Genomic DNA, 26,785 nt, shown 5'->3' with positions numbered 1-26,785 from the left:
TCGCAGAAGCTCTCAAGTGAAACAACCACGGATATAGCAGCTCCTTCTCGTCCCTTGGCTTGGAATTCTTCCCCTCTCTTCACAAGATGCTCCAAACATTCAAAGTTAGCTCAAAGTACTCTCTAAGCTCAATATCACTAAAAAGCTTCAAAACTTGCACATAAGAATTAGGGTTTCAAGATGAGGGCTAAGCGGGATGGAGGTTGGAGGTAAAGAAATGTTTGAGGCCATAAAGTCCATTAAATTTGGTCCAAACCCTAAACATTAGGACCTGGAATCTTTGTAAGTACGCACTGCGTACTCTTACGTACGCCCAACATACGTGAAAGAATCCTCGCCACCCATTAATGATCTATGCTCAGTGTACCAGGAAGTACGCCTCGTGTAAGGACTTTTTTGCAAAGATTTTATACTTAGAGCCAAAAATATGAGGTACGTGGAATATAGATGTTACACTCTTGTATGATATGAGATATTAGGAGAACTATCATATAAAAAAATAAGGGTGGAAAGATCATCTCTAATTCACAAAGGGTAACATAAATGTCTTTCTACTATAGATCTGAATCTTTTAAATCACTAAGCTTCAAATGAATGCTTTTAAAAAACAATCAAAGAATTTTTATTTTATTTTGGATATTTTCTAGTAGCAATCCATAAATTACGATATAAGTTATATGTGTCATCAAAATATGACAATCACGAGACTTCATTCCAAGAATTTTATAGTCTTTCATGGACAAAATTCTTTTAGTGTCTACGGAATAAGTTAATGGAGCGTTGATATCATGTAAACATTGACAAAACTTAATTTTCTTATTTTGATGTATTATAAAGAACATGTGGCAGATACATACGGATGGCTCTCTATTCGAGAACAAAATCTTTATGTATTCCTATCAGTACAATGTCATTTCAAACACTAATCCCATTTTTTTATAATTAGTATCTAATAATAATTCTATCAAGCTCCTGTATACATTTTTTTTGTATATGTATAACATCTAAACAATGTCTCCAATAAGATAAATCCCAAAAGATTGACCTATTTTCTAGAGGGTATCTTTATGATTTATCAACACGATATTTTTTCCCAACATATAATTTATATTTTCAACTCTGGAAAATGCACCAACTTGTTCTCATCATTTTGGTATAAATACTTTCTTCAAACTCAGTCCTGTTCAAACAGCAAACCTTTAGAAGGAATCTTTGATTTTCCAGCATACAAATAGGTCCAGCTCTCTTACCCTTCATTTTTCATACTGACAAGTTACTATATGTTGGAAAATCACTTAGAGTACAAAAAATCATAGTCTGCAATCGAAAGTGTTCTTTCTTAAAAACATAATATACGTTTACACCCAAACTCCAAAAAGTTTCTAAGTCATCAACCAAATGAGACAAATACACATCAATATTGTTACCAGTCTATCTCGAACCCTAAATCAAAATAACATTATAACGATTTTCATTTCATAACCACGGTAGAAGATTGTAATAACATAAAAGAACTAGCCACATACTATGATGAATGTTTATTGTAACATCCCAAAAACACAGTCTGAAATTTTCGTTTAATTTAATAATAAAAACAATAGTTGATAAACCTCATATAAAAATCATAAACAATATATCTAAAAACATTATAACAACTGTCAAGTATATCAAAGTATAAACATCCCAGGATGAACAAATGGTGTGTGCACTGCAATCATCCCGAGCTCCTCTTTTGAAAACTGAGTACTTGAAACCAAAACTGAAAACTGTAAGCACGAAGCTTAGTGAGTCTCCCCAAACTACCACATACCATACAATAACATATAAACAACTATTGGGCCTTCCCCACTACATCGGACCGAGTCTAGAAACTGCATCGGACCAAAGTTCGGAACTGACTGGGACCTTGTCCCCTGCATCAGACCGAAGTCCGGAACTAACTGCATCGGACCGAAATTTGGAACTGACTGGAACCTTGTCCTGTGCATCGGACCGAAGTCCGGAAACTGACTAAGCATAACATAACATAAAATAAAATAATTATTAGCATAAACATATATACTGCATACTGCATCAGACCGAAGTCTGGAACACATAACACAAAGACATGCTTGAATCACAAAGACATCAAGCACACTGAACTACTGCATCGGACCAAAGTCTGAAACTAGTGCTAACTAGATGGGCCGACATTGTGGCCGTAGACCCGTTCCTACTGAAAGGAAAACTCACCTCACATTGCTGAAGACCAGCTGACAAAACCCTAGCTGCTGGATGACAGATTCCTAAATCTGTCAATTATCAAAATAACACCTAATTAATAATTGGGTTCCAACTCATAGTCATAATTCCATGCTTAGGGGTAAAAGACTACTCTACCCATATCTTAGCTTGATTCGAGCCTAACACCCAATCCAAAGGCCCAAAAGTCCAACTATGGCTTAAAGCCTAACATATGGCCCAATTTTTCCAAATAGGGCCCAAACCTCTACATGGACTTCCCATAAGGCCTAATTGTTCAGTCCAGACCAACATGTATCATTCTAAGGGCCCAATGTCATACAACCATCTAAGCCCAAACTATGGCCTAATTTTCCAAATTGGGCCTAATCCTTCATATGGGCCTTACCCTAAAGCCCAACTAATTATTCTAGTTCATTTGATTATTCTTGGATGACCCATTAATAAACCAATTACCAAAGCTCAATCGAAAGGCCCAATTCCAAATCAAGTGTTTAATCTCTTTGGACCAAGGCTCGTAATCCTCTTTATTTAGTCAAATGTTTAATCTATTTCATTAAAAAAAATCCATTTCATTAATATTTATTTAGTCAAATGTTTAATCTATCAAAATATATAATAAGCCCACCGATTTCCTTGAAGTCCATATTATTTAAAGCTCAATTCATCAGCCCATTTATTTATTTCTGTAAAAGTTGAAGTCTAAGCCCAAATCTTCAAGCCCAAAAATTAGATCTAACCTAAAGGTCAAAATCGGTCGAGGCATGTATCTCTTCTTCATCTCATGTAATCAGGAACAATCACCAATTCAGCAAGGAGCTCCAGCCGAGGGTACTCCACCAGAACTAGTTTATAGATCGCCGACGACTCCTTCTTCGACCTCCTCTGCCAACGAAATTCACCTGAGACTTTACCAAACTCAGACCTTTCCTTGCTCATCTAAACATCTCGGGAACCAGTCTTCAATCACGAAGTGTATATGATTCCTCAAACATATAAACACGAGAATGAGAATACACGAGAATGAGAATGTTATTGAATAAATTAAAACCTCAGATCGAGACATGCCTTGAAGTAGTGATTGAAATTGCCTTCTTCAGCACACCGAAAACCTCCTGAAACTTCACCGGAGATCCTTCACTCTTCCGACGGAAACTCCGATAACTGGCAGCAGCTCCGGTGATTGGCAACTCCACCCCTTCTCTCTTTTAGTCCCTTTCCCAATTTCGTTAAGTCTCTATCTCTCTTTGGTCATGCTTCTAACCAGGGGCCCGACGATGTGGAAGTCGGGGATGACACCCTTCTCACCTCTTATTTCTTCTTTCTCGCCCTCATTTGAGTTCTCTACCTCTTTATCGCCGCCAAATGCACACACCCCTCCTATCTATAGCTAGGGTTAAATTCATATATATACTTGGCCGATGCAGGTGTATGGTGCTGCAATCCAAACAAGAGGAGCACATCCCCACCCGCTATGTCGCGTACAGGGGAAACAGAGATCAAATTTTCCATTAATGAGCAGAAGTAGCCCCTTCAGTTTAGTCACTTGGATAATATAACCCCTCAAACTTAGTTTCTATACAAAATAAGTTCGAATTTTACTAAACAACCCCATCTTCTAAAATCTTTACAATTAACCTTCGAAACTAACGCATTGCTCAATTATTATTGATTTTAGGGTTTCTATGCATTTATTTATTTATTTATTTTATAAATGGGGTGTTACATTTATATTCCTGAAAAGATTGATCTAGTTTGAACTAAACCCAAATTGAATGTGTTTTTTTTTTTTTTATCTCTTTTCCAAATTTTGGATATTTCTTATCAATGTTTCTCCACTAAGGTAGTGTTTGTTTTTTGTCTGCAGATCTGCGAGACGTCTTCTGTCTGCGCCGCGCAGATCACGCGCAGACATTAGTCTTCGCAGACTGTTTGTTTTTTTGAAGACTGCAGACCTAAAAATGTCTGCGCGCCCTCTTCTTGGCCCAGATGTGGACCAGAGTCTTCTAACATCTTCAGACATCTTCTAGCTTAAAAAAACATATATATCTTTATTTTTTTTAAGTTTTTTTTTAATTTATATTTTTTCCAACTTTATTAATGATAAACAATATGAAAAAAAAAATTACAAAACTTAAAAAAAAAACATTTGACGATACAAACATGACATTTTTAACAAATTTATAAATAAAAATTTATTATAATAATAGTCGTTGAAGTTGTTTATATAAATATGAAAAAAAAAATCATAATATATTCTTATATTTTTTTGCCAAAATTTTGTAAAACTTTATTTAATAGAGTATCATCAATTTCTCGAGAAAATATTTATCGTACGTTTTTAATAGATTTATTTGAAAAAATCGAAGTTTATTTCCATCTATTTATGTATCAAATTCTTTGATCACTAATTATAATGTTTAGTTATAACTTTGCAATCAAAGTTGTTGGTTTTTATCAAATATATATATGAATTAATACCATTTTTATTTTTATTTTTTATATAATAATACATAAAAGTTGATCTAGATTCGTTATATATTTATAATAAAGTCGTAAAAATATATAAAAAATTCGCTTTGAAGTTTTAAAAAATCAGTTTATTTTAATAGCCCGTAGATGTTAAAAAAACAAACAGTCTTCTTTTTTCAGACTGCAGATGTTTGGTCCACCTCTTCTACTGCAGAGGTCTACAGATGTGGTCCGCAGACTGCAGACATTTTGCCTCAGAAAAAACAAACAGCACCTAAGATGATTCTGAAACCTTCGGAATGTCAATAAAGTAATTTTTCTTGTTTTTTGTTTTAAAATAACATTTTCGCTCACTGTAGAATAGGAAAATACCACGACATTTTAGTTGGTGTTCCATTGTTTGTCACATCATCGTCAACTTCATCCGAATCTTTTTTTGATTTAGACCTCGATTCACCGCAACAAACACAATAATGTTGAATCTCAAATTCCTTTCTATACAACATATAATTATTTAGACATGCATGTATTTTTTCAATTTCCAATCCCATAAGACACATTAGGTTTTTTGCTTGTTATGTCATAATAGCTAATTCATTGTCTTCCATAAACATGTTGTGGAAAAGATCTAATAGACATGTGAAACTTTTATTACTTCATGTGACATCAACTTTCATAAATTTAGAACCTCTATATAACAATGTTTCTATTTCTTTAAATATGCATTGTAATTTTCATGTTCAATATCACCTGAATTAATCTTCATGTCATTAAACATTTTATTGAAATTGTCAATATAACAATGTTTCTATTTCTTTAAATATGTATTGTAATTTTCATGTTCAATATCACCTGAATTAATCTTCATATCATTAAACATTTTATTGAAATTGTATTGGGATCATTTGAATGGGATCATCATCAAGGTATGAATTGTTATTCTATGTATTATCATTAATGTATAAAATAATCGAGCTACTATAAATTAGTGTTTCTTTATATTTTAACCAACAAGTGGAGTTAGGAACAAAACCATTTTATCATTTGATTTCTTCGGTATCATTAAAACTTTTAAAGATTTTACAAACAATGACAACAAATTGCTCAACTTCCTTTATTCACATAAAATGCTAATAACAAGAAAACAGCCATTTAATATATAAACATGTTAAATAAAATAAACAATAATAACAATATATTTACATTTAATGAATAAAATAATTTAATGCCTAGAGAATCTAGATGAAGAAGAACAGTGATTTTGAAAACATGTTAAAAACCCTAACGATTTTAATGATGCGGTTTACAAAAATAGCACAAAAAATTGTAATTTAATGTTGCGAGCTATAAAATAAGCATCAAAATGTATAGTTTTGAAGGTGCGATTTACATGAAACCGCAATAACAAATTAAACGGTACTTTGATTATACAAAACCCTATCAATTAACAAGTTAAATGGTGTGGCAATGTTGAAACCATGCCAACTACAACTTTAAGTGGTACGGTTTCTTTATTTGTTGATGTCAATTTAGTTTTTTGTGATTTAATAATACGGTTTAAAGATCAAACCACATCAAAAAAATCCATCGAATATTAAATACGTTTTGTAGTACCAACGGATCTACTATGGTGCCAAGTGGCACCAGCAACACCGGATTTTTTCAGAGGCAGTGCAAAATTTTTGATTTTTTTAAATTTTTTCTACTATAAAATATACCACTGGCAATACCTACTATGAACCGACAACATCTACTACAGACCAGAAACACTTACTATGGAATCGTACGTCAGTCCCTATTTATTAGATTACAACAAGAGATTACTCAATTACAATATTGCACAATCTTCAAGAAATTCATCAAATAGCAACTTCAAATTCATATCGGACTCAATTTACTAACGTGAACTTCATATTGTATTATTTATAAAATCATGAACCAGACAATCAACTGAAGAAAACGACGAACCACCCTCAGTAACTGCAGCCCTGCTCATTTTGTTCATCTCTTTCACTTTTTCTCTCAACTCGTTATCCTCCATCACCCGCCTTATCCCTCTCTCAACTTCTTTTGCCTTAACAATGGCCACATCACCTCCAGGACTAAACACATTGTTCTTATAGTCTAACTTAATCTCTACAGCCACTACTAGAAACTTGAGTTTCAGCTACGGATTTTGCTACAGATTTATTCTCTAGCAAAAATTTAGACTTATAGCTACGGAAATACGACAGATCTACCATGTTTTTAATAATTATTTTATTTATGTAATATATGAAATATTAGCGAGGATTTACCGAGGGATCAGCTACGGATCTGGCAACTATTTAACGATACATCACTATTCCTCGCTAATCACTCGAAAAATGAAGGCCCTTAGCTAGGGTTCAGCGAGGGATAACAAAATTGTGGCATATGTACGCGTTCAGCGAGAGAACGACGACAGAAAATTTATTTGGGGTGCGCACGTTTTCTTTTTTCTCTCGCTGAAATTGGCACCCAGTTCCATCTTCACGAAGCCAGTGAAACTTTCCTTCCCTCCATCTTTATCACTCTTTACTAAGTGTAATTAGCTTCTGCTTTATCTCATCACCATCTCTGTTCGAACAGATGACGACACCACTCACCCGATTCCGGCAAGCTCCATATCTTTAAATCTGAAAGTATTCTTTGTTAACCTCCGATTCAGGTAAATCTCATCCCTCTTAGGTTAGTTTTAGTTCAATTTCACAATATACTTTGTTAGGGTTTAATTTACCTTGAAACTTTCTGGTTATTGTGTTTCGTAGCCATATGGAATGCCTTCTTCATTATCTGCAAGGTAGTTTCAGGTCTACCATCGATTGCATCTATATAACAATAAACACTTAGAATTAGAACTTGAGTTAGGGATTGATTCATCATAGTTTGTCTTCCAGTTCATGAGAATTTAAGGATTCAGGAATCCTTACGTTTTTAGGTTTTCCCTAATTCTCTTTCATATTTAGGAGGTGGCAACGTGAATTTGAGAAGAAACAGGTGACTTATCCTTCATTATAACAAAGGAGCTGTTCGTTTTCTTACTTAATGGGTACTTAATCTGGACACCTAATGACTGACTTAGTTTTCTTTTTGTGGTCTAGAATTGTATACATATCAATAAACCCCAAATGAATTGATACCCCAAATGAAACCTTCCACAGCAATTCTGTGCTCATACATAGCTGGCAACTAAAATATATATATATTTTGTAAGATGATGTCAGCAAAATAAATGAAGATTAGCAACAATAAAAATACTAAACCTGTCCAATTCTATAAGCATCCAATGATGGAAGCAGAAGGCTAAGGGAGGGCCTATTCCCAGTAAATGTCTGTCAACAAAAAAATGAAATTAGTATTTTTTTTTTAATTTAAAAAAAAAACAAATTTTAATATGAAGTAGGAAGTGACCTTGTAAGGAACAAGATGAGATGCAACATTCTCACTTCGCAATTGTTCAGGGGTCTGGAAAGATAATGTTAGTTGTGAATAATTAATATATTAAAAATGATTAGAAAAACTTATATTGTTCAGGGGTCTGGAAGACTGTATGAAGAAACGATTTCCTGACGTAATGCGAAGAGCACGTGAAGCATCTTTAAAACTTGCCAAAGCTGCAAATGTGAATGCCTCACTAGAAGGTGATTTAAATTTGCTAAAGGACTATCGCCCAAATTGGATAAAAAAGGAGTATTGGGAAAAAATGATCAATGAAGTGTGGACCACATCCAAATGGAAACGTTTATCACAATCAGGGAAAAATAACAGAAATAAATTAGAAGATGGCTCTGTTTCCAAACATACCGGGGGTTCTATATCTATTCGTCAACATAAGAAAAGAATGGTAAGATGTTTGCATCTCACGTTAGTTTCCACTTAGATTGTTGAGTTTTTGTTTTGTTTTTTAATGTATTACTAATGAATTTTGTAGCAAGCAATGCTTAAACGCCCTCCTACAGGAGTTGAACTTTATGCAAGGTTGCACACTAAACGGTCCACTCAAGAGTACATTACACCAAAGGCAGCTAAAGTTAAGGTATTTTCAATTCTTTTGTAGGAAACAAAACTTCCTACTACTCGGGTTAATGACTTTGTTAAAGCAACTAATTGACAGAAAACAAATCTTTCGGGTTAATGATTCATAAGTTGTAATTAAGTGTTTTGTAAGTAGTAATCAACTTTATGCAAGGTTTGAGTATTAATTAATAAGAGGCTTATGAAGTGGTTCATTCTATTCCTTGATTATGAGTTTAATGGGATGGAATGAACCATTCCATTCCTTATTTCATGTTTCTATTTTTTCATATTTTTTTGCTATAATAGGAGGCTTATGAAAGTGCTATGGTGGCTAAGTTTGGTGATGATACTAGTTGCCACCCCCTCTTGGATAATGAAACATGGTGTGATGTTTCCGGAGGAGTCAAGAAAGGAAGAATATATGGATTCGGATCTGTGTCTGATCCAGCGAGCTTTTTGGAAGGAACATCTAGTACAATAACATCCCAAGAGGTTCGTTTAATTTTGTACTTTATAAAAATTTCTTATCATAGCATTGTACTTACAAAGTTTCCTATCATGGCATTGTACTTACAAAGTTTCCTATCATGGCATTGTACTTACAAAGTTTTCTATCATGGTATTATACTTACAAAGTTTCCTATCATGGCATTGTACTTACAAAGTTTCCAATCATGACATTGTACTTACAAATTTTCCTATCATGGCATTGTACTTACAAAGTTTCCTATCATGGTATTGTACTTTAGGTTGTCTATGAACGTGTACGAAACGAGATGCGTGACGAAATGGATGCTAAAGCTGCAGAAATGGAAGCTAAACATCAACAAATGCGTGAGGAAATGGATGCCAAAGCTGCAGCAATAGATGCCAAACAACAACAAATTGATGCAAAATATGAAGCAATGGAGAAGATGTATGCAGCCTTGCAAAATATGATGGGAAATTGAAAATTAGAGGTAATATGATGTTAACCATTGGTATTTGATGTTTTTGAATGACTTGTTAACCTTTTGTATTTGATGTTTTTGATTGTTTTGAATAATGTTTTATAGGAATGAGAACCGAAGATGATTGGATGGACATGAAATGAATAGAGCAGCTAAAATGTTATTGTGAAGGTTAAACTTTTTTCTGTTTGTACCTCTTTTGCATACTTTGGATTTCTTGGTGCTAAAATGTTATTTTGAAGTTAAACCGTTGGGAGTTTGATGTTATAAGGATAGTTTCGTTTTTGGATGTTTTTTGAATGACACTTTGGTAAACTTTGATAGTTTTGGTATTGTAATGCTTGGTTGTATCATTATTTGATGTTCTTTAGTATAATAATTTGATGATTATAGTATTTTTTTTCTTTTAGAATCATAATAAAAAAATGATATTACAAGTTCGTGGTGAGAAAATAAAAAGTATTTTAATGCATGAATTTTGCGAGGGATTAGCTACGGAAAAAAAAAACCATGTCTAAAGTGTGCGACGGATCAGCGACGGAAAGGAAAAAAATTTAATGTATGAATTTTGCAAGGGATTAGTGATGAAAAAAATCATGTCTAAAGTTTGCGATAGATCAACGACGGAAAAAAAATAGTATATGAATTTTGCAAGGGATTAGCTACGAAAAAAAAAAAAAAACTGTTCATGGAAAATTGCGACAGAACAGCGACGGAATGCATTGTGACATTTAGTGACATTTAGCGACGGATATTCTGTCGCTACCTTTGTAGCAAGGAAAAACCGATCTGTCGCTAAAACCCTCGCTGAGAAATTAGCCACCTTTTTATTACCTATGGAGGGAATCCGTCACCGATCCATTGCAAACAACATTTAGCGACGGAATAGCGACGGATTTTTCCGTCGCTAAAACCCATGTTTCTAGTAGTGAGCTAATCCCACCTCTACCACCATTTCAAACGCATTCATCTGTTGTTCGCCATAGATTGGCCATGTTGCTGTTGGTACACCAAACCACAAACTTTCTAGCATCGAGTTCCACCCACAGTGAGAGACGAATCCTCCAACTGCTTCATGAGCCAACAATGACACCTGTGGAGCCCAACCAATCACTTTCCCTGTTCCCTTAGTACGCTCCAAGAAACCATCCGGCAACACCACTCCTGGATCTTCATAATCACCGGGGAGCACATTAAATGATGGGGGAGGTCGACGTAAAGACCAAACAAAACGATGGCCACTTTGCTCTAAAGCATATGCTATCTCCTTCACTTGAACCTCCTCAAAACATCCCATACTCCCAAAACACAACAACACCACCGAGGAAGGTGGCTGATCATTCAACCAACGGATAACATCGATATCTTGGTCTTTTCCAGCAACACCGTCAAGATTCAGTATAGGCCCCACCGGATACACCGGTGGGAAGGTATTGTCGGAAGACAAAGACTTGATTGCATGTGTTTCCAACTCCAAGAAAGTGTTCACAATGATAGCTTTAGCTTCTCTCAGTTTCCGAACAGAATGCATAAGAAAGTCTACACCTTCTTGAGTTTCGTACAGCTCCGGAAAAACCTTCGTCGGAACTGGTTTCACGAAGGTCGGAATGAGCATCTCGCCATCTGAGTTGCTCAACTCGAAAACATCTTGGTTTTGAACCACTAGGGACTCGATATACAAATTAAAGCCAAGAAACGCTGCATTTGATGTGAAGAATACGTAGCTTGGGACATTAAACTCATTCGCCACATCTATCATGCCAGTGCTTAGTATATCGAGGACAAACCCGACCACCGGATTGGAATCTGGTCGACTTATCATGTCAGCAACAACATTTCTGACATGTTTGGAATGACTGTTGATGTACTCATAAAAGGAATTCACGAGAGCTTTGGGATCAAACATGGGTGGGGTTTCATCTTTAGGGAGTTCAATGAAGCTTATTCGTTCGATAGCCTTCTTCGGTAACGATTTGATGTAGGTTGTGAGAGCGAAGGCAGAATATGGAGGGTTTATGAGAAGAACGGTTATGGAGAGGCTTTGATCGTGATTAACGAGTACTTTTGCCATCTCAATGGAAGACATTATGTGACCAATCCCTGGAACAGGGATGAAGACGAGCTCTGCTACTGTATTCGCCATGAATAGTTGGTTTAAAGCTTTTGCACTGTTTCAGTATTTGTAAAGATAATATTTATAGTCGATGGATAACCTCAGTTGAGTTGATGTCATTGCGTTGCTGGCACTACTTGGAGTCTTATGGCTTCGGGACCAAGTTCTACACCACAATTATCTTCGGTTATAATTGTCCAGTTAATATTTTAATTACAAAGGCCAAATTTAACGTATTTTTGTAAAATTATTGCACTTAGTAGTTTTCTAATATTTAATTAAAAGAATGATATGAGTACTTTGTCAAATTAGATTCAAAATCAACAAAAATATATTTACAATCTTTTAATCGTTTTATGTAAAAACACTTACTGTTTAATTTTAACACTAGTATTTATAATTATGATTTAATATAATTATTTTTCTAGTACGTATACCAAATAAATAGACAAAACATATTTCGATAAACCTTGCATAAACCGTTTCGGCATGCATGTCCATGTCCAAAAAGTATACTAATTAAGTAAGCCGTTATTAATTCCCATTGAATCCTCTATGGCTCTATACATTAATTATTATTTATAAATTTGTTCTTACATATTTATGAATAGTTTATTATAACATATAAAGACGGGTATTAATATTTTATTAAGGCGTTATTAATTCCGATTGAATTCTTTACGGGAGTATTATTTAAAAACGCAGTCTTATATATTTTAAAATATTTTAGTAACACTACCTTATTATCGGTTAAAACTAAGGTTACTATTTTTATAATCATTATATAGGCAAAAAATAAAATAAAATAAAAAATCAACAAAAATATGTAACGTAATTTTGATTGCAAGAAAACAAGAAATAATATGAAGTTTTATAAATTACAATAATATATTTTCAAAGTACATTGCTATAAGTTGTAATAGTGTTTTTGTTTAAAAAAAAAAGAAAAAAAAAACAATATAGATGACATTTTTATAAATGACATCGGTTTTACTATCCAAAATAAGAATAATTTTGTTGAAAAAAATGAAAGGTATAAAATGCTTCTTTACTTTTTGTGTGTATACAAAACAAATAGTTTCATGCTCAAAACAGAAATAGTATTATACTTTCATGGGTAAAACCAAAAATAGCATGTAGTTTCATGCACAAACCAAAAATAAAATTGTATTTTCTATGGTTAAGAAGTTATTTCCAAACTTAAACTACAATTATGAATTTGTACTTAAAAATTACAATGCTTAAACAAAAATAATGTGAAACGAAGACATTGGCACTTATTATTTTGATAAACGCATAAGTTCATCCTTTGAACACACTATGCAAATAATCAAGTAAAGTATAAAAGAAGTAATTATAAAGTACCGGTAATAACCCTAAAAGTGGCATGAATTAAATCGCATATAGAAAGTGTAACATTCCGTTTAAAATAAAATAAGTAAATAAAAATAAATAAATGAAAAGTCCTAAACCCCGATATGTATTTTATATATTATGTTATTTTAGCCCTAAATCCGTAATAATTTACCGGTGTTAGCCATAGGGAGTTAAACGATATAATTTCCTAAATTTTGGGTCAATATTGTAACATTAGGACTTAAAATGTGAAGAGAGCAAGGACTATTTGGTAAATTATGGTCTTGAATTGAAAAGAATAGATGGAGAGGGGCCATAATTGTCAAATGATATAGAGTTTGAACATGGACGGGGTCTAATACTCGTCACCTCCCTTTGGCCTTGGATATCACCAAACCTTAACCTAAAGATCTCAGTCGCCACCACCTTATTCCAATCGTTGCCATCCACCCTCTGTTGTGCTTGACCACTGCTACTCCTCTCGTCAGCGTCGATGAGGGTTATCGGGAGGATCCATCAAGACCGAAGAGGGGCGACCTGCAAGTTGATGCTATTACATTAAGGAGGCTGGAGAAACGAAGTTGTGGTTATCGTCGCTGGTGTTCTCGGTTGAAGATGCACAACCTTTCTCCTCTCCTTCTTCGTTTTGTTTTGATGTACCATTGTCGCTATCTTGCTGACTATGATACGCCACCACGAGGGTGGCTGAGATTTGGTGTACATTTCGTTGTTGAACTCGTGTTTTGAGTGTGTGTATGTGTGTTGGCGTGTATTTGCTTCAAAAGAAATCAAAAGAGAACCCACCACCACCACCGTGAGGTGGTGGCCATCATCTCCAACTACCGCCTGCCACTACATGGGTGGTTGTGTGTATGTCATAAGGTGTGTGTGTGTGTGTGAGTGCATTTCCTTTAAGATGAGATATTGTATAGGTGTTCTTGTCCGGAGAAAAATCAAGTAAAACCCCCCCACCACCACCGTGAGGTGGTGGCTGCCACCTCATACCGTCGTTCTGATGTCACCAGCTGCCATCATGGGTGGATGTGTGCTTACGTGTATCTTTGGACCTAAAAATTTATAACTCCCGCCATAAAAAGGGTAGTTTACACCTTGAACCACCACCGACCACCACTGCCCGAGGTGGCAGTGGGTGGTGCCCGATTTATAAGCATAGATATATTTATTTAATTAAATAATTATCTAAGTTAGGAGTTAGAAAACCCTAATGTCAAGAAACCCTAGCTTTTGGAGTTGGTCTGGACCCATGTTAAAATTATTAATTAAGCTTAAAATAATACTTAATAATGCCCCTACAATTAACCTAATGCAATACTGGGCTTAATGGATTATGTTCTTAAGGGGTTAAGTGTGGACCACCAACCCTAGTTATCATTTTATGTGAAAACCCTAAAATCAGGGAACTTTATTTGGATAATGAACGGGCACGCATTTGGGCCATTGGTTGGATTATTATTGCACCCGATAATGACTAAGTCAAACCTTAAATTAGTCATACCCGTAAGTGATTAAGTCCTTAATGGGCTAAGTGTTCTTACCTAACTCTAATTGTCATTTTATGTGAAACCGTAATCGTCATTTTATGAGAGGTGGTCACTGTTGCGAGTGACTATGACCTAGGATTGAGTATTGACTCAAGTATCTTCCTATAGGTGTTTTAAGATGCAACTGGTAGAGTCGTTCTTTGCTACAGTGGTCATCTACACGCATATTAAGGTGAGTTTCGCCTCACTATACCTATGGCTCGAAGGCACCAATATCGGCCCACTAGTTTTGGTTATCTGCTAGTATAGGGATGCCCTAGGGAGAGTGTATAGTCATGTAGGATAGACTGAGGACTCTTGATCTAGGCTCTCTTACTTGTTCCTTGTTTGGTTGTGGATCTAGAGTAGGATCACCTGTCCGAGTGACTATCTCACTTCTGAGTATATACGGCCATGCATTCCTTGGATTGTTGATATTTAGTATGATGATATGTTGTAGTGATCTGTTAGATTTGTGTTCTGGTATTGAGTATGTTGATATATTGTAGTAATCTGTTAGATCTGTGTTCTGGTATTGAGTATGTTGATATGTTGTAGTGATCAGTTAGATATGTGTTCTATTATTTAGTATGTTGCTATGTGGTAATAACCCGTGGAATTGTATGTTATCTGTGCTTGTTGGTTATCATCTATGGAGTGCCTTTAGGGATTGTACATGGTCATGTAGGATAGCCCACGAACTATTAGTCTAGGCTCTCTTGCTTGTTCCTTGTTTGGTTGTGGCTCCAGAGTAGGACCATCTGTCTGGGTGGATATATCACCTCTAGTTACTTATGGTTACACCCTCTATGGGGGTTAGCTAGTAGTGGGACTGTATGTTGTGAGAGGATTAGTAGGCAGTAGTGAGATGCATGATTTCTGTTTGCCTGTATTATTTTTTTCCCATGAAACTACTTTTTTATATAAATTTAAAATCACTGTTAAAAACAAGGCATTCTAATATACAAAATTTAAGATAAACTAAAAGTAGGGTGTTATTAAATAAAAAGTAGGCTGCTATTAGATAAAAAAAATGAACAGTAATATTCCATACTATATGCATTATCGTATAGACAATTAAATAAATTTAACACAATTAATTTTCAATAAAAGGGTAATTATGTGCGACATCCCTTATATTTAGAACTAGATAAAAAATTTATCTTTACACTTTGAAATATCATTTCGTCTTTGTTGTGGAAAAATCTTAATCTAATAAAATATTTAGAGATAACAGATATTGTTTCAAAATACTAAAACACAAAGGATGTAATAATTAATATCCAATATAGAACATAAAGTCATATGGTCTTGAATACTATAGGTTTGTCTATTATTTCACTCGACATCTTATTCAGTTTTCAGCAGCCTTAGTACCACTACCTATGATGTATATAAATTGAGTATGTCAGAAAAGCTATGCTGACAAAAGGAGAAAGCCCTTGGAATTCCAGGTTGGTGACCGCGTATTGTTGAAGGTCTCACCCTAAAAGGGCATGATACGCTTTGGAAAGCATGACAAACTGAATCCAAGGTACATAGGACCATTCAGGATTCTTGCCAGAATCAGTCCTGTAGATTACAAACTTCGACTACCCCAAGAACTAAGTAACATTCATCCTACCTTCCACGTTTCTAATCTGAAAAAGTGTCTATTTGATAAGACTCTTGTGATCCCACCCGTAGAGATTCTAGATAGGGAAGTTAAGAAAACCAAACAAAGTCGTATCCCGATAGTGAAGGTTCGCTGGAATGCAAGACGGGGACCTGAATTCACTTGGGAGCATGAGGATCAAATGAAACTTATGTATCCTCGTCTTTTTCCCTAAGTCTGTGTGTATCTCTTAAACTTAATTTTGGGACAAAAATCCCTCAAACAGGGGGATAATGTAACAACCTGATATTTCAAAATCAATATAATAGTGTAAGTCAAGCATTGTAACTTATTTTAATGAAAACAGTGTCAAAAATACATTGTTTAATAATTTTTATTGGGACGAATAATGTAGTAGATATTGCAACAAAGTTTTCAAAAATATAAAGAACACTAAAATCCGAGTTATAACGAAGAGGTTATAACCAATCGAAAATTCGTGTTAAAACCGGTAAAACACTGTTAAGTGTAAAAAAGTGAAATTTCAATAAAAATGAAGTCAAAATTTGTCGATGGAGTCTAAACGAAAGTTGTAGAACATAATCTCACCTACACGTGAATATAAAGAACGTCAAAAACGGAGGTTGTAGGCAAAAGTTATGAATTTCTGAAGTTTGAAAAATCATTATAGAAGGATTACGCCCGGCATACTAGAAGGCTCGGCCTCGGATTGGCCACGTCGACCCTCCGTCACCCCTCCCTCGCATGCGTGCCATGCAACGTAGTAGCTTCGACGCGTGATCAATAGGTTGGGCACGTACGCTACGCCCAACGTACTTTGAGGATTCAACCTCCTATAAATAGGAATCGAGAGCTCCGGGTTTAGGTTTCAAATTCACAACCTCTCTCCTACTTTTACACACTTTCAATCCCTTTTAACTACCCCGATGCCCCAGTAACATATCCACGCTGCGACGAAAGCCCGAAGCCCCGAGATTCTCAAGAAGCTAACCTCTTTCCAGTCGAAGTACTGCCCACGTAAAGCTCAACTTTTCATCAAATCGTCAATCTTACGAAGTGAGTTCATACCCCCATATTTTCATGTTTTTTACTGTTTTAGGGGGGGATACAATTCTAACACAAGGATTTTGTGTTACAAACAAATGATTTCAAACTGTGATAAAATGACATTAAGTCATCAAAAGTATTTCAAAATGTTAAACTCTTTTATAAACTTATATTTTCCCCCAAAATCATATTTATATATATCTAATTATATAAACAAGATTTAAAAGACTTAGAACTGATAACTCACTTTATTTCCTTTTCGTTATTTGGATGTGGTTTAGGGTATCGGTTATTTGTCCGACTGTCGTTTCAATTTTAGTTATATATCTTGTGTGTGTGTGTGTGTGTGTGTGTATATATATATATATATATATCTTGTGTGTATATATATATATATATATATATATATATATATATATATATTAAAGTTATTTCATTTAGTTTCAAATACCCTTTGTAACATGTCGAGCAAAAGGTTGCATTCATGAACAGTTAGTATCAATACAAAAAATACATATAGATTATAATATGTATAATTTATGATTCAAAGAACATTAACTCATGAGTCAGGTATACCAGAGTACACCATTTTACAAGAACATAGGTTTATATTATTGTACAAGAACAAGAGTTTGATTCAAAACTAAACAAGAGTATACAACTTTCAAGTACACTTAGAGTATACAAAACAAGGGAAAATACTATCAATCATTTATTTCAGAATTATTGGGTTTTCATTATACACCTAACGTTTATATGTTTTTTATGAGACAATATGTTTAGAATGTTTATTCATCTGAACAATACAGTTAAAGTCCTGACATTCTAACCAGAATCTCCAGCCAGGGATCGAAACAAGTGTGTATAGATATATATTGGGAATTAACAAACCTGCACTCAGGTTACTAGCTATAGTCGCACATACACGCCTACGAGTGACAATTGTTATCAACAGTTTAAATGCCTTCAAAGTGTTTGTTTCAGTCCATCCAGTCATAGTACAGTTATAATAACTCATTAAAAAGATATTAACAATACGTTAGTGTATATTCAACTAAACATGAGTATATTTTCAAAGTACTAGTTTACAGAGATACAGTTTACAATAACAGCTGGTGGAGCCAAGAATATTCACAGAACAATGGTTTACAAACAGAATGGTTTTATGGGATTAAAACTCCATTTTGTACATAGCAGAAAATATAGGATGTTCTGGAACAATTTTACATATTCAAGGAACACAAAACATACTTTTAAACATAAATACTTATGCACTCACTAAAATATATGTTGACACTCTCTTTTCAAATTACATGTATTCTCAGGGAAACAATAAACAGGTACTGCCCGAGCTTTTGAGAAGATGAAGCCTTTAGAGTCATAACTATTGTATTTTGTTGCAACTATTTTGGTGTCAATATACAGTGATTGAACGCATGTAAATACTTATACTTTTTAAATACAATAGTTTTTTCTACTTTGATTACTATGATGCATGTGTTGTGATACTACAAATGAAGTCCTCCACCCCCTACGTTTCTGTCGTCTGGTTTGGGGGTGTGACAGTATAACATTGTTGTTATGGGTGAGATATATATTATACTAGTTGTGAGACCTATGTATTACGTGAGTTAACTTTATATATATATATATATATATATATATATATATATATATATATATATATATATATATATATATATATTAGGATATAGATCCGGTAAGAAATTTTTTTTGGTAGGAAGGTAAGAAGTTTTTTTTTCTACATATTTTTTTGACGAACAAAATAAATGAATCACTAGATGATTCATTTGTAAGATGATTCGCAAGAAAAAATTCCAAAAAAAAACATTTTTATGATTCATTTTTAAGTAAATTAAGAAAAAATTCATTTTTATGATAATTTTAGTGAATAACAACAAAATCATTGTATAAATGAATCATCGAGATGTTTTTTTGAGATTTTTTCCTTGTGAATCATCTTACAAATGAATCATCTAATGATTCATTTTGTTTGTTCGTGAAAAAAATATGTAGAAAAAAAACTTCTTACCTTCCTACCAAAAATTTCCTTCTTATTTGATCTTGACTATATATATATATATATATATATATATATATATATATATATATATATATATATATATATATATATATATATATATATATATAAGGTCAACGTATTTAAGAATTTTGAATTTATAAAAAAATAAGAAAAAATAATGATTTATTATAATGGAAATGTTTTTTATCTATTAAATTTAAACAAATAATCTAAATAAAGAAAATAAACTAATAAGTTTTAATTTTGGGAATTTTAAAATTAAAATATAAGTTTATTAGTGAAATTAATATCCGTTTATTACTACATTTATTGTAATTATTATATTAAATTATTATGTGGAATCTAATTAAAAAAAAACTCATAAAATGACATGTGGAAAAAAAATTAATTCAAAATAACCACAAAATCACATTTTGACAAATTCAATAAAGTTTGACACGTGTTAAAAAAAAAACAATCATTTATTAGAGAGAAAAATTGTCTATATCAATTTAAGGAATAAAACATGTCGTATCCTCCAACTCTCGGGGTTCTAAAACTTATAGTAAATTACGTGGATAATCTCTATGGTTTGACTAATTTGTACATTTGATCCCTAATTTGTTTTCTAACTCATACAATTCTCATGATATGTTTTTATTGCATCTATAGTCTTTAGTGCTTAGCAGACATGATTTTTTTTTTCTAACTTGAATAGTTCTCATTAGTAATATGCACGTTTAGTCTTAACTTTATTTTCTAACTCAGACAATTTTCATGGCATGTTTTTATTGTGTCTATGGTCCCTACAAATAGTAAAAAAAAATTATAAAATATAAAATATAAAAAAAAATTCTAACTTGGACAGTCGTCATGGATAATTTGTAATTTTGGTCTCTAACATTTTTTTCTATTTTTCTAATTCAGACAGTCTTCATGGTATGTTTTTATTGCATTTATAGTTCTTAACAGACATAAAAATACTTTTTTTGTCTAACTTATAACAAATTTCATGGATAATTTACACATTTGGTTTCAACTTTATTTTTTTTAACTCAAATAATTTTCATGGTATATTTTTATTGAGTCTACGATCCCTACCAGATATAATATGATTTTTTTTCTAACTTGGACAATCCTTAGGGGTAATTTGGAAGCTTGATCCCTAAACACAAATAAAGGGTTGTTTGGATAGAAAAAAAAATATGATGTTTATTGGTTACTGCTTAATCCCACTACAATAAACAAATTTAAATGTTTGGATAGGAATCTTTAAAAATCAGCTTATTACGGTAGGAATAAGCAAAATAAACTGATTTTAATAAACAAAAGGAAAATGCTTATTGCTTATTAGTTATTTTACTCATATAAGTTGTTTTGTTTGCCAAACACTTAAAATGCTTATTGTTTATTGCTTATTCCCACCGCAATAAGTTAATCCAAACACATTTTAAAAAAATAATTATTCACACTGCAATAAGCAAATAAACATTAAGCTAAAAACTATTTACCCCTAAATCAAGTAATAACAATCTTACATCCAAATTCCAATACAAGTAAACATATGTTACATAATATTTCATTTAAAAATGAATCCAATAACACATATAAACACACTAAATACCCTAAAACATTCATCTTGTTCTATCATTTATATTTGATCCTTGACCTTGGAATCCTGGTGTGGGTCCCACATAGGTTTTCTTTGAGAATTGGGTGGCAGCTGTTCTTGCTCCTTCTATGGCTGCTGTAAGAGATGGAGAGGAAGTCTGATTGGATTGAGACGTGTTTGATGTTTTTTTAAGTGAGCCTGGTTTTAAAGAGAGTCGATTTCGAGGGTCTGGAAGTGGAAATTTAATAGGTAATTGGGCTTCAACCGGAGAAAGACCTCTAAGTGCTCCTTCGAGAATCTTTCCACAAAAAAAATAAAAAAATAAAAAAAATAGAGATTAGAAAAAGTTTTTTTTTTATAAATAAAATTAAATGACTATCGGTGTGATTGGTTGTAAGGAATTGAATTTACGAATTGCTGATATAAAGGTTAAAGTCTTAAAGATAATCAAATGTCAAAAAAAGAAACAAATAGTTTTATAATAAAAAAAGAATATTTACAGGTAACTTTTGGAAGATAAAATTATCATTTGATAGAAATCATGAATTTTAGTATATTATATTAAGGTACAATGTATTTTAACTCTATTGTATAAATTATTTAATTATAATCTAGACTTGTTTTTAAGAAAAATTCAAAAGTAAACATAATACAAGCTCATTTAAACCCAAATAAGATTATAAATAAAAATTACATGTTCAACTTACTTTTTACAAAATAAAATTAAAACCATGGAATTTTAAAATTAAAATGTGACTAAAAATTACATAAACAAAAAGTGTATATTGCAATTTTTATTCAACTCCATTCTATCAAAAAACATAGCTTCATTCCATTCCATTAGAAAAAACAAATAAAAAATAAAAATAAAAAACTTTTAATTTTCCAATTCTATAAATACCAAACACCACCCAAGGCTCAAAGAAAAATGTTTATTATGTGTTAGAGCCAAATTTCCATTCTTACCCTTTTTTCCAAGTTATAGACCCCTTGATATCCACGCATTTCAAATGGTATAAGCAATTTCTGCATAAATTATAAAAATTAAGTTAAAATACGACATTTAAATTTCAAAAAAAATTCTTTTTTGTTGCATTGAAAACAAAGTAAAAAGCACACCTGTGGTTGTTCACATAGCCAACAAAAAGGTGTTAGCCCTTCCAGCCTCACCTGTAAGTAGATCAACAAACTGGATCAAAAGGGGTATTTTTGTAATAAACTAAATAAACACAACTCCAATTTATTTTACAAACTCATAATTACACATTTTCCAAATTTCAAAAGAGGGTGAATGAAAGAAATAGCAACATTCATTGCTATTTCTTGCATTTAACACTTTTTTTTATACCAATTGTAGTAATAAAAACAAATCATTTGAAACTAAAATTTTCCAAATTTCAAAAGTTAACAGCAATTTTTTTTTGTAGGAGTGGAGTTTCAGATGATTACCCCTTGAGGAATATCTTCCCATGATGCAAGCTCTTCAGATGTAACACATCCAACAACTTCAACACAACCTAATAATCTTGAAACTGGATAATGTTCTGGAAATTTGAGATCAGTAACTCCATCTAATGCATATAACTGTCTGTAGAAGTCTTCCATTGCTTTAATTGTTTCAGGATCCGGAACCTTCCCAGCAGCATGAATCCAAAGTCGACCTTCGAAAGATTTACAGAAACATAAAGCCATTGAGGAAAAAGCAGTCATCGAAGAATACAATGACAGTAATTGTTTGATAAGCAGTGATAAAATCCACAGCATGATTCACTTCAGACTGAGAAGTAAAAGCGTGGAGTAACATCAAGACACTTATTTTGTCGATTTACCAGATCAATTCCACGTTTGGAAGTGAAAGATTCGACAAGTATAAATGAATTTGTAGCGATTTAAAAAGGAGAAAAGAAAAAAGGCGTTTGGGATTATGAAGTACCTGTAATTGGAGAAGGCCAAGATCTTCCTTCGATACGTTTGATACCATATACAAGCAGAGAAGCCCATGGCTGATGCATAGTTAGACATGGATTTCGGTAATTTCCGTCGCCTCTGCTTCTACTTGCCATCGATTTTGTCTGTATTTACAGTCTCGCGATCGAATTTCAGGTTGCAATTCAGAAAACGAGCTAGGGTTTATAAAGTTTTTGCCTCCCCTAACGATTCCTTTCTCTTGTTATGTTTTGTGGAAGCCTTTTGTGTTAATCGGGTATGAAGAAACTAACCTTCTGTTTTGTGCTAATAGCCAATAAATAAATAAAATAAAATAAAAATTCATTTTTGGCCTTCTGTTTATAAATTTGTAAAACAAACTTTAAGAATGAATTGCAAAATAAATAAATAAATAAATAAAGCTTACATATCTTTTATAATTTTATCCTATCTATGTTTTTCAAATTTGACATAAAACCACTTAAAATTTTCTAATTTAATCGATTTTATCACAGATAATTTGCAAAAATGATATATATATATATATATATATATATATATATATATATATATATATATATATATATATATATATATATATATATATATATATATATATATATATATATATATATATATATATGAGGGTAGGTTATAATGTGGATAGTAAATATTATGTGGATGTAGAGATTGATATAGACCAAGAGTTTATAATATATATTCTAATAGAATATATATTCTGATTGAATACATATTATGACAGAATAGATATTTTGATTGAATGAATATTTTGAATAATAACAAATTTTTGAACCATGAGTTGAACAATAACAACGCTCCTAAAAAATAACCATCAATTATTAATATTAGTGAAGAATCTAAGGTAAAAAAAAAAACAAAAAAAAAACGATTTTTATCGTCACATTATATAAAATTACAATGTTATTTTTTGAATTTTTTCCCACGTTCTATTAGAATATAAGCTTTATAGTGAGTAATTCTTGAAAAAAATATATTCATTCGATAAGAATACAATATCATTCATGAAAAAATCTTCATTCTTCCACAAGGTTCACCACAAGAATGCGGGGTTAGATATGGATCGGAAGTTGGTTCCTGTCTTTTTCCACAGAAACAAACAGGACAGATATCTTTTGAGGATGTGAGCTGAACTGATTGACATCCAGGGCATCACCAATTGAATCCTTGATTTTTCTCTGTAGATAAGTCGATGGAAGTAGGTGCTCTAGCCTACTTCTTGATACAATGTAAATGGAAGATTGAAAAACAACTTGAATAGGACCAAATAGGGGCAGAACGCCTCACCATATCATAACATATCATGCATTCGATCGTCCCTTTTAGAAGTTTGTCTTCAATTTCTTGAACAAGTTGAGGTAAAGCTCTTGTCGTGCCTTTTGAACCTCTCTCCTCGCGAGGAGCATCCTTTCTTCTATCTCTAGTCTGATTGACCCGAGGTATATGTTGTTGCCTTCTTTGTACCCCAACATTTCCTCTATTATGAGCGTTTTGAGGCAGTGGATGTGACAACCTGAAATTTCCATTATGTACAACATATCAAGTCAATAGAAGTCAGAACAGTTACTGTTAATTTTCAGACTATTTGGGATAAGTTTGAGTATTTTATGATTAACACTTTAGGAGATGCCAGGAGAGGGGATGCTCTAGGGTTTATTGTGCAACAATAACATTTCATACTACAAGAAATTGGAAATTTACGACCCAAACATGGAGTTTGCGGTCCTAAACCCCAAGGGGTATATATATGGTCCTTAGCCATATTTATTAATTTGTTCCATTTCCAACTAGAGAAAAATCTGATTCTCTCTCAAGGATCTTCGACCTTTCATCCCAAATCGGGAGTGCTTCTATCTAAGAGTATAATATGGCTTGTTATATGTCTAAACACCAAGAAGTCATAAGAAAACAACAAGATCAAAGAGTTTACGGCCCAAGAACATATTGGACCGTAAACCCTTCTTTAAGGGCCAAAAGTGTGCCCTAGTCCCTTCCTTTCCTTATGAAACTACCCTAGACTCATACCTTAATGTGTGTAGGACTTGAAAGCACAAAAATACCATGTCCATGAGAGATTACGGCCGTAAACCCTAAGGGAATTGGTCTAAGGGCCATGAACTCCTCAAAGGAGGTGAAGGGTGCCCTAATATCTTCCATGGACTAAACCATCAAGTAGAAATACTTCTAAGAGACATGTAAGGCTTCAAAACATCAAATGGTCAAAAGCTTAGGAGATTACGGCTGTAAACTCAAGGGTTTATGACCGTAAACTCATTGTGTTATGGTCCTTGGGGAGTAAACTCAAGAAAGGGGTTCTTTGGAACCCTAAACCCAATAGCTTTGTCCTACAACAACTTAGATGAAATCCTTAGGACTTATAACACTTATATAAGGTGTTTAGTATGTTCTAGGATGTCTTAACATTGTCAATTAGCTGTTTAAAGACTAATTGGATACATATATGTGTGATTATATGTTAATTAGGATCTTGAGTGTGTACAAGTCTTCACTTGACACTTAGCAATCCTACATCGTTCAGTTCATCCAAACCACCATCTACAGGTGCTTTCATACTCCTTAATCAATGTTTTAAATGATTTTAAATGCTTTAATGGTGGGGGGGGGGAATACAAGTAGAAAACAGCATGCTATAGAAGCAATCGTATGTGTTTCATGATTGTGTTTTCATCCAACTGATTTCACATGCTTTAAAATGTGATGCATGAAATGGTTTTCTATCTTAAAAATACTTTGTTATCAAATGTAAAATGACATCAAGTCATTGTTAGTTATTGTTCAAAACTCTTAAATGTCTTACAAAACCATTTTCGTCTTCTTGATCAAAACTATATCCATACACTTATGTTCTTTTATATATATATATATATATATATATATATATATATATATATATATATATATATATATATATGATAGCTTTCATCCTTTATTCAGTTCCCACACTCTTGTGTAGCAAGGGTGTATAAACTTTCTTGGACATCAATTACCTTCCAGTAAACTATTATAGGGATAGTTAGGGGATACAAAATATTATTCCTATTACAAGCAATTACACAAGAGTCAGTTCATTCATGGGCCTATACTAAATGCTATATGAAGAGATACACTTACATGGATACTTGTACCTTGATACTATATGATGAGATACTATTACATATCATACGTGTAGTTTAGTTCTGTCTATCCTAGTACAAAAGGATATCATATGGGTGTAACGACCCAAAATTTAAGACCAAAAATTCCTTTAATAAATCATTACTTAAAGTAACTTCATCATTCCAAAACATAATATGAGTATAAGTTTTCAAAACATATGTTCGTTATCAGAGTAAAAATTCCCAGGCTGTCTAATATATGGTGTGTGCCATGCGATCACCCCGAGCTCTTTCCTCCGCTACCGGAAGTACCTGAAACCAAAACTGAAAACCGTAAGCACGAAGCTTAGTGAGTTCCCCACCCTACCACATACCATGCATAACCACATACTGCACATACTGGGCCACGCCCCCTATCTTGGGCCTCGCCCCTACCTCGGGCCTCGCCCGCTACAACGGCCCCGCCGCTCCAGGCCCCGCCTGGCTTCGAGCCCCGCTCGGATACATATCTGTTTTACTTAGGCCTCGCCTGTCACAGGGCCTCGCCCGTCAAATAATAATAATAACACATAAACATTTCATAACACATAACTAACACATGTAACTGGTTCGGTCCTAAGGCCTCACCTTTCCTGGGCCTCGCCCATGTCCTGCTACTGAGGAGTCATGGAACCC

The 26,785-nt window shown here is 33.3% G+C and overlaps 2 protein-coding genes, 1 long non-coding RNA gene and 1 pseudogene across 5 annotated transcripts; 1 reads left to right on the top strand and 3 right to left on the bottom strand.

The window, feature by feature from the left end:
• Positions 1–1,556: 1,556 nt before the first annotated feature.
• On the bottom strand, positions 1,557–3,709 carry LOC145034079 (uncharacterized). Of its 3 annotated transcripts, none has more exons than XR_013677871.1 (3): positions 2,982–3,688; positions 2,233–2,291; positions 1,557–2,010 (listed from the first exon to the last, which is right to left on the bottom strand). It is a non-coding gene; the product is annotated as an uncharacterized LOC145034079 (long non-coding RNA). The 3 variants fall into 3 exon arrangements; XR_013677872.1 differs by having other exon boundaries at positions 1,557–2,006; XR_013677870.1 differs by lacking the exon at positions 2,233–2,291 and having other exon boundaries at positions 2,982–3,709.
• A 4,571-nt stretch (positions 3,710–8,280) lies between these two features.
• Positions 8,281–10,054, top strand: LOC145037628 (uncharacterized). Its single transcript, XM_078986328.1, has 5 exons — positions 8,281–8,578; positions 8,666–8,770; positions 9,058–9,243; positions 9,501–9,710; positions 9,807–10,054. Exons 1-4 carry the CDS (start codon positions 8,285–8,287, stop codon positions 9,699–9,701), a joined length of 786 nt encoding a protein of 261 aa, XP_078842454.1. The 5' UTR covers positions 8,281–8,284; the 3' UTR covers positions 9,702–9,710; positions 9,807–10,054.
• A 313-nt stretch (positions 10,055–10,367) lies between these two features.
• LOC145037627 (UDP-glucose flavonoid 3-O-glucosyltransferase 6 pseudogene) lies at positions 10,368–11,847 on the bottom strand (annotated as a pseudogene).
• Positions 11,848–20,902: 9,055 nt separating this feature from the next.
• LOC145037626 (RNA-binding ASCH domain protein) lies at positions 20,903–23,245 on the bottom strand. The gene is made up of 5 exons (XM_078986327.1): positions 22,963–23,245; positions 22,479–22,690; positions 22,149–22,199; positions 21,996–22,055; positions 20,903–21,327 (listed from the first exon to the last, which is right to left on the bottom strand). The coding sequence occupies exons 1-5, from the start codon at positions 23,090–23,092 to the stop codon at positions 21,052–21,054; spliced, it is 729 nt and encodes a 242-aa protein (XP_078842453.1). The 5' UTR covers positions 23,093–23,245; the 3' UTR covers positions 20,903–21,051.
• Positions 23,246–26,785: the final 3,540 nt, after the last annotated feature.

The sequence above is a fragment of the Lactuca saligna genome, chromosome 3, assembly GCF_052625555.1.
Source record: "Lactuca saligna cultivar CGN05327 chromosome 3, ASM5262555v1, whole genome shotgun sequence".
Classification (NCBI taxonomy): Eukaryota; Viridiplantae; Streptophyta; class Magnoliopsida; order Asterales; family Asteraceae; genus Lactuca; species Lactuca saligna.
The sequence above is the reverse complement of the archived record's forward strand: the minus strand, read 5'-3'. Positions and strand labels throughout refer to the sequence as shown.

Bases quoted from the DNA above. Each gene is read 5' to 3' on its own strand.
- LOC145037628 (XM_078986328.1), top strand. From the start codon at position 8,285: ATGAAGAAACGATTTCCTGACGTAATGCGAAGAGCACGTGAAGCATCT. The intron at 8,579-8,665 runs GTAAGATGTTTG...TGAATTTTGTAG, and splicing joins GTCAACATAAGAAAAGAATG to CAAGCAATGCTTAAACGCCC. The intron at 9,244-9,500 runs GTTCGTTTAATT...ATTGTACTTTAG, and splicing joins GTACAATAACATCCCAAGAG to GTTGTCTATGAACGTGTACG.
- LOC145037626 (XM_078986327.1), bottom strand. From the start codon at position 23,092: ATGGCAAGTAGAAGCAGAGGCGACGGAAATTACCGAAATCCATGTCTA. The intron at 22,691-22,962 runs GTACTTCATAAT...AATCTTTCGAAG, and splicing joins TTGGCCTTCTCCAATTACAG to GTCGACTTTGGATTCATGCT. The intron at 22,056-22,148 runs GTGTGCTTTTTA...TAATTTATGCAG, and splicing joins GGCTATGTGAACAACCACAG to AAATTGCTTATACCATTTGA.